We start from the raw sequence: 8,739 nt of genomic DNA, 5'->3' as shown, positions 1-8,739 counted from the left end.
GTTGCCGTGTGTGGGATCTTTAGTTTCAGCATGTGAACTCTTAGTTGCAGCATGTGGGATCTAGTTCCCTGACCAGGGACCAAACCTGGGCCAAGTCCCATGAGTGATCTTTTAAAACAGTAATCTTTTAAAAACAGATCTTGGGGGGAATTCCCTGGCCGTCCAGTGGTTACAACTCTACGCTTCCACTGGCAGGGCCAGTTCAATCCCTCATCTGGGAACTAAGATCCCACAGACTGTGGTGTGGCCAGGAAAAAGAGATGTGAGAAATTCAATACGTAATGCATGTTGAAAGAAATTTAAAAAGACCTAAATAAATGGAAAGATATTCCATATTCATAGAATGAATACTTTATGTTGTTAATCCTGGGAATGTAAACTGGTGTAGTCACTGTGAAAACAGGTTCGCAGTTCCTCAAAAAGTTAAGTATAGAATTTACCAGGTAACCCAGAATTCCACTCCTAGGTATAAACCCCAAGAGAATTGAAAACAGGAGTTCAAACAAATACTTGTATGTGAATGTTCATAGCAGCATTATTCATAATAGCCCCAAAGTGGAGACAACCCAAAAGATCAACTGACAAATGGATAAACAAAATGTGGTATTATCCATTAAAAGTAATCATTTTAGCTATAAAATCCGATGAAGTACTGATGCCTGCTACAACATGAACCTTGGGACACAATATAGTAAATTACAAAAGCTAGCCACGAAAGGCCGTATGTTGTATGATTCTATTAATATGAAATGTCTAGGACAGGTAAATCCATAGAGAGAAAGCCGATTAGCGGCTGCCTGGGGCTGGAGGGAGCAGGGATTAAGCAGTGACTGTTTAATGGGTAGAGGTTTGTCTCAAGGGAGCAGGCGATGGTGGTTGCTTTTCGTATGAAGATACTAAAAGCCCCTGAATTGTACAACATAAAATACTTAGAGCAGTGAATTATATGTTAAGTGAATTTCATCTCAATTTTTTAAAAAAGTTAGCAGATGCCACTGGATATATCCATTCTTCCAAATACTTGTACAAGAAAAAAAAAAAAAAAAAAGCGAAAACACACAAAATGGCGGAAGGCTTATCGGATCACGTGACAGCCGATTCTTTTCCTTCTCACACTCAGGGAAGCCTTTTCCTTTGAGCTTGCGCAGAGACACAGCCTCATTATTATGCGAGGCCAAGGTAACCCTTCTTAGGCGCGCTCTAGTTCTAGCTGCGTAGTACGAGGGGTGAGCGCCTTGAAGGCTTGCTGGGAAGCGCGCACGTAGAACGCAGGCCCGTAAGCGCCGTTCCTCGGAGAGATGGGGAGGAGGGGAGAGGCGCGGAGGAAAAGGGGGAAGTTGGCGCATGCGCGTAAGGCTGACGGGTTTGAAATGGCTTCGGTGTTAGCCGGGACCGGATTCAGGTGAAGGTCTGGTCCTCGCGGTTGGAGCGGCCGGCGGCTGAGCCGGAGTTCTAAAGGTCCAGTCGGATCCGCGGAAGGGCTGAGGGCGACCGTTTTGGTAGCACGGCGTCCGTAGGCCGGCGACGGTGGGGCTCTCGTGGGACTGGGACGGGAGGGACATGGTCCCTTTTGTGCGGGTCGGAGCAGGCCCCGCGCGGCCGGCCCCTCCCCCACCGCCTCGCTTTTTTCCGGCGGCCCCTCGGATGTCCCCGGCGACCATCAGCCTCAGCCTCGGCCTGGCGGGCTCGAAGGGACTGCTGACCGCCGTCCCTAGCTCTCGAGCCGCTGAGGCTTTAGCCTCCTGGGCTGCGGTCCGGGACGTCGGGGCCGCTCACGGCGGCACGGCTTTTGGGGGATGGAGGCCTTCTCCGCCCCGCCGGGGGCTTAAGGGGGTCAGGGCTCTCGGTATTCCCCTCTTGGCGTTCGCCTAGTCTCGTGGGACGGAGGATTCCGCCTCCCCTGGTGTGCGGCCCCCGAGGAGCTAGGGCTGGAGGAAGATGGATGGCAGAGCTCTGGCCCCTCCGAGGAGTGGGGGGAAAGGGAGTGCGCGGGCTGAGATCTTCGCCTCTTCTGGCTTGATTTTGGGGGGAGGGGTCTTCGCGATGGTTCTTTAAGGGGCATCCGTTATTTCAACTGTCTTTCCCCTCGAGGGAGGGGAGAGAAAAGGAGCCCCCGAATTCCTTCCCTGCTCTAGAAAGTAAGGAGATGTTCGTTATTTAAAAGATATTCTTGAATCCCTTTATTCGGTGTCTCGTCCCAGCTTCCGTTATTGGTTTCTCCACTTTCAGTCCCCAGCTCATTGCCAAAAGAAACACGCAGGCTATATTTCTTTTGAACGTAAGGCTGTGTACTTTTTATTGTTAAGAATTGGATAGAAAACAGCAGATGGTCTTCTCTTTAAATGTGACAGTTTGTAGTCGCAGAAGGAAGTGCCTTTCTTGTAATGTCATATATTGAAATTGGGTACTTTTGGTGAACTACTTGATGTGAAATGTTTTTGCTGCATATCGGACGTTCATATGCCCCTTGTTATTTATACTTGGCCTACGAAGATGTCCTTGACAAATTGAACATTTCTTTAAAATAATACTTTTGTGATATTTATAGTTTGGTTTAACTTTAACCTGTGGATCCTTTCTTAATAGATCGCTGCTATAGAAGACAAACAAGTGAAGGTTTTCTCCCTCCCCCTTTTATCATGGCTCAGTTTGGAGGACAGAAGAATCCGCCATGGGCTACTCAGTTTACAGCCACTGCGGTATCTCAGCCAGGTCAGGCTTCTTCTGAACACATGTACTGTAGATGTATGTCGGGTTGGAGATATAACTATGTGAATTAGGCTATGCATAATATTGTAAAAAAGTTTGCAAATGCTGTATGTTTTAAGCTTATCTGTGAAGCTTCTTTTAAAAATTCATGGACCAACTAGCAAAATATCTGTTTTACACAGCAGTTTGGACAGTTATATATAGTTTTTCAAACATTAAATTGATTAATTGGTTTAATTATGTTAGAGGTTCCTCATTTGTCATGTTAAGGTGTCAGTATTCATAAGTTATATTTTTAAAGAAATGTATTAATCCATACTTTATAAAAACTATACATGACTGGTTTTCAATTATTTGAATTTAAAGTAGAAACACCAGCTCTAAAGAATTTATCAAGCAAAGGAAAATGATAAATAGATGTAAAAGGAGCAAATGAATATTTACATTTTCAAAATAAAGTCAACAAAAAGTCATTTTCAAAATAAAGTAACAAAATATGTCATTGAAAGTGTTTGTTTCAATATTTCTTCCCATTGCTCTTAGGAAGACTTTTTTTTTTTTTTTTTTTTTTTTTACTGTTTCTTGACTTATGGTTTGAAAAATTAAAGCAAGTTTCCTAAGGAGTTTACAGAATGAAATTTTGGGTTTCTTTGAGTACCCAGAAAAGTTTCACCTTATTCTGTTAATTTAAATATATTTTTATTTATGACATACCTGATACTAGTTCTTTGCTGCATTTTACTTAAAATTTTGTTATTTGAGGTCAGTTGCAGAGACAATGTGATCGTCTAATTTCAGTGTTCTAAGTATGATGGACATGATTATCTTGTTATATAAGTGACCTTTCTCTTTTTTTAAAAATTAATTAATTAATTTTTGGCTGCGTTGGGTCTTCGTTGCTGCGCACAGGCTTTCTCTAGTTGTGGCAAGCAGGGGCTACTCTTCGTTGTGGTGTGCGGGCGTCTCATTGTGGTGGCTTCTGTTGTTGCGGAGCACGGGCTCTAGGCACATGGGCTTCAGTAGTTGTGGCTTGCGGGCTCTAGAGTGCGGGCTCAGTAGATGTGTCGCACGGGCTTATTTGCTCCGCAGCATGTGGGATCTTCCTGGACCAGGGCTCAAACCAGTGTCCTCTGCATTGGCAGGCGGATTCTTAACCACTGCGCCACCAGGGAAGTCCTGGTGACCTTTCTCTTTAAGGAAATGGGTACATTAGGGTTTTTATTTTAATTACTCTTGATTTGAGGGGTTAAATGATCAACAGTTACTTCTGCAGACAACTGAAAATAATATGAAATAATAGCTAAAGATTATGTTAATTCGGATCCATGTATTTCTCCTCTGTGTTAAATAGTGGGGAACCTGATAATGACTTAGTTTTCTTTATAAATTTACTTATTTATTAATTAATTTATTTTTTGGCTGCATTGGGTCTTCGTTGCTGTGTGCAGACTTTCTCTAGTTGCAGCGAGCGGGGACTACTCTTCGTTGCGGTGTGTGGGCTTCTCATTGTGGTGGCTTCTCTTGTTGCGGAGTATGGGCTCTAGGTGCGTGGGCTTCAGTAGTTGCAGCATTTGGGCTCAGTAGTTGTGGCTCGTGGGCTCTAGAGCGCAGGCTCAATAGTTGTGGCACACTTGCTTAGTTGCTCCGCGGCATATGGGATCTTCCCAGGCCAGGGCTCAAACCCATGTCTCCTGCATTGGCAGGAGGATTCTTAACCACTGCGCCACCAGGAAAGTCCCAATGACTTAGTTTTGTTGAAACAGGAATTATTAGCAGCTACTTTGTGTCCAGAAACAAGTGCTGTGTACTGGTATTTTGGTAAACTAAGCATGTTGACATGTTTTTTTCTGCATATAATTTGTTTTAATTTCGTACCTGTATTCCAGTAGAATAGCTGTTATGGTGGAATTCTATTGTCTGTAGCTCTTAACATTTGTATTGTAATTACTTAAATATGCGCTATACTCTGTTTTCATTTTAAAACTGAGCAAAGGAGACACCAAAGGTTTAAAAACTAGTCAAAGTCAGTAGTAAATATAGGTCTCCTTTTCCATATTTGACAATAGAGTTTCCAAATGTAAATGATGGAATTTGTGTAAACAGTTTCTTTTTTTTTTTTTTTTAATAAATTTATTTATTTATTTTTGACTGAGTTGGGTCCTTGTTGCTGTGCACGGGCTTTCTCTAGTTGGAGCAAGCACGGGTTACTCTTCGTTGTGGTGCGCGGGCTTCTCATTGCCATGTCTTCTCTTGTTGTGGAGCATGGGCTCTAGGCACATGGGCTCCAGTAGTTGTGGCTCGCGGGCTCTGGAGCGCAGGCTCAGTAGTTGTGGCACATGGGCTTAGTTGCTCCGCGGCATGTGGGATCTTCCTGGACCAGGGGTCGAACCTGTGTCCCCTGCATTGGCAGGCAGATTCTTAACCACTGTACCACCATGGAAGCCCAACAGTTTCTATTTGTGCTGTAGGAAATTATTTATGGATTTTCTGGGACCTGTCATTAATCACAGTTTTTCAAAATCTGATATTTTATTGATACATTATGACTTAAGTAACTAGGCAAGTGTTTTGTTAGCATCTGTGCTTAGTTTTCTTACAAAAATCCTGGAGTAGGTTCTAAGTGGAACTCTAGTGACAATGTTTTTATTAAAATATTTAATTTTTAGGTGCTATATTTTGAGCTGTTTCCTGAAAGCCTGTTATAATATTTTCTAGTCTTCATTTTCAAGTCTTTGTGACTAATCATTATCTTATTAGAGTTGATTCTCAGAGCCAAGCTAATTTCTATCAGAGTTGAATTTTTTTCAACCCTAAGGCAATTAGAATTTTATTTACACCTTAAAAACCTTATAGTTTTATTTATACCTCATTTCAATGGAGAACATTTTAGCCTAAGTATAGAACGCCTTAAGTTTTCTCCTGGCAGCTTCAACTACAATTTGAGAAAAAATTTCAGCAAAGGGCATTAAAAGGACTTAATCTGGGTAATAGTATAGCTACCTGTTTTATTCTAGTTAAAAAAAAGTATAGGGACTTCCCTGGTGGCACAGTGGTTGGGAGTCCGCCTGCCGGTGCAGGGGACGCGGGTTCGAGCCCTGGTCCGGAAGGATCCCACGTGCCGCGGAGCAACTAGGCCCGTGCGCCACAGCTATTGAGCCTGTTCTCTAGAGCCCGTGAGCCACAACTCCTGAGCCCACGTGCCACAACTACTGAAGCCCGCACACCTAGAGCCCTTGCTCCACAAAAAGAGAAGCCCATGCACTGCAACGAAGAGCCCGCTTGCCACAACTAGAGAAAAGCCCACGCGCGGCAATGGAAACCCAATGCAGCCAATAAATAAAATAAATAAATTTATAAAAAAAAAAAAAAAAAAAAAAAAAAAAGTATATATATATATGCATGCCAGATATATTAGTATCAGAGGTCAATGTCATAAATCAAATAATCACGCGACAGAAAAAGGTTAACTGAATAATTCAGTTCAAATGAAATATTTTGATCTTTGTGGCTATGTATCTGACTCATTTTCTCCTGAAAGCAATATAAAAAATTACTACTGTTTCCTTTTTGTATATAACTTAAGGTGGTTTTGTTCAGTTAATGGCTTTGCTATTCCATTTTCTAGCAAGGTTATCTTGCATTTGTACTAACTCTGAAAATTCTCAGCTAACAGTGATTTGAAAATTTCAGTGCATTCACACAGATGACGTATTTAAAACAAGATTAAAAACTTCAGTAAAAGCATGCACACTAGCACTTTATTGCTGAAATCTGTCGTAAAGTCCAAGATTAGTATTTGAATTGTTTCTGATTAATTTTAATGCTGAGTCTGTTCCATTAAGGAGTTAGTAATTTCTACGTGTCTGTCATCTTTAATTTTCTTTTCCTTTATTCCCCATATTCAAGCATATATCAAACCTTGACTTTTTTCCCCCTTGAAAATGCCTCAGATATATTCCTCTATTTTACATTTAGGCCCTCTGCACTTTACATGTGGATAACTGCATCAGCTTTCTCTTGCTTGCAGATCCTATGCCAAAGTCTCTCACCTAACTTTCAGGCCCTTCCATACCTTTCCCAAAGCTTTATATCCTAATCTGTAATGCTTACCGTAAATCATTCACTTAAGTCAGGATACTCTTTTCCCCATCTGTCACTTAGTCGTACTCTATATTTATTATCCTTTATTAAGTTCTAACTGCTTTTATTTGCTTTCCTCTTTTACTGGATATGCTGCTTATTATTTCTCCCCCAGATCCAGTGTGTCTGTCAGATGTGATATTCCTAAAGCATAATTTCTATCTAAATTACTGAATTTTCCAAAGCTGAATGGGCCCTGAACTAGATTCTGTCTGAACTCGCTTTTCTAACAGATGAAGAATTTGAGGCCCAGAAAAGTAAAGAAATTTGTTTATCAACAGAAGGTCACAGAAGAGTCCAATGTTAGGACCTCAAAATTGTGGTTATTGTTTCTTCCATTACTCTCTTCTTTTATTCATCCTCAAAAATATCTTCAAGGACTTTTAGAATACAGTTCAAACTCCTTGAGATGGTATTCAAGATCTTCTGTATTTCCAACCTCATTTCTCATATCTCCTACACTGAAATACTTCTTTTTAAATATTTACCCTCTTTTCTATCTCCTAGCTGAAGTGCTGTGTCACATAATCAGTGACAGTCATAATTGGGACCAGAGCTTTTAGGTTTGAAAGCTTAACAATCTTCTGTTGTGTAAAGGGACATTGAGAGAGAGAGCTGGCAAATCACTGACTGAATCTTTAAATATCCCTTAGATTAATTATAGTGACTTAGGAGTATCTTCAGTATATTTGACTCAAAATATTTGTGTGTGTATATGTACATAATTGCAACAGTATTAAAATGTTTGGGTGGATTTAGCCAATTCAGACCTATTTTCTCACCCATTTCTTTGACCATTTGTAAGATGACTACATTTCGGCTATAGACAAAAAATGAACCAGTTCAGGAGTTAAGATCATAGTGCTATGTGGTACTTTAACACAGGTGACTGAGACTAATACAATTGTTTTAAATGTGACTTCATTTAAAATTGTTTTATACAAGTTTTATTTTATTTTATTAGTTAATTTATTTATTTTGGCTGTGCCATGCGACTTGAGGGATCTTAGTTCCTTGACCAGGGATCGAACTCGGGCCCTGACAATGAAAGCACCGAGTACTAACCTGGACTGCCAGGGAATTCCCTATACAAATTTTATTTTATTTTTTAAATTAAAAATTTTTATTTATTTATTTATTTTTGGCTGTGCCATGCAGCACGTGGGATCTTAGTTCCCTGACCAGGGATGGAACCTGCACCCCCTGCATTGGAAGCGTGGAGTCTTAACCACTGGACTGCCAGGGAAGTCTCCCCTGTACAAATTTTAAAGGTCACACTTCATTTAAAGTTATTACAAAATATTGGCTATATTTATTGTGCTGTACTATATGTCCTTGTTAGCTTATCTTACACTCAGTAGTTTGTACCTCCCACTCCCCCACCCCAATCTTACCCATCCCTGCCTTCTCCCCTCTGGTAACCACTTGTTTGTTCCCTGTATCTGTGAATCAGCTTTTTTGTTATAATCACTAGTTTGTTGTATTTTTTTAGATTTCACATATAAGTGATATCGTACAGTATTTGTCCTTCTGTCTGACTTACTTCACTTAGCATAATGCCTTCCAAGTCCATCCATATTGCTGCATATGGTAAGATTTCATTCATTTTTATGGCTGAGGAGTATTCTATTGTATATGTATACCCCATATATTCTTTATCCATTCATCTGTTGATGAACACTAAAGATGCTTCCATAAAATATGACTTCATTTTTTCTACCTCTTTAATCTGGCCCAGTGGTTGTCTTTTAAAACCCCTATCTCTTGAGTCAGAAGCTCAAATTGTTAAACTGCAAGATTCATGATCTTTTTCAAACAAATAATAGCTGATGTACTATGTATACTTACATTAGTTATCTCTTGATAGAGCTGGATATTTCAACTCATTTG

The 8,739-nt window shown here is 40.6% G+C and overlaps 1 protein-coding gene across 6 annotated transcripts in view; it reads left to right on the top strand.

Moving 5' to 3' along the window:
* The first annotated feature begins 1,160 nt into the window (after positions 1–1,160).
* The window catches only part of CCAR1 (cell division cycle and apoptosis regulator 1), a 53,335-nt gene continuing 45,756 nt past the window's right edge, over positions 1,161–8,739 (top strand). The window contains exons 1-2 of one of the 6 annotated variants that reach the window (XM_082424403.1): positions 1,161–1,179; positions 2,587–2,712. In XM_082424403.1, coding sequence (XP_082280529.1) covers positions 1,167–1,179; positions 2,587–2,712 — 139 coding nt within the window. In that variant the 5' untranslated portion in view covers positions 1,161–1,166. The other 5 variants (XM_082424407.1, XM_082424406.1, XM_082424404.1 and 2 more) reach the window with 5 other exon arrangements.

This window comes from Balaenoptera physalus (genome assembly GCF_965194825.1).
Source record: "Balaenoptera physalus genome assembly, chromosome: 14".
NCBI lineage: Eukaryota > Metazoa > Chordata > Mammalia > Artiodactyla > Balaenopteridae > Balaenoptera > Balaenoptera physalus.
Note: the sequence above shows the minus strand (reverse complement) of the source record. Positions and strands in the feature narration are given on the sequence as shown.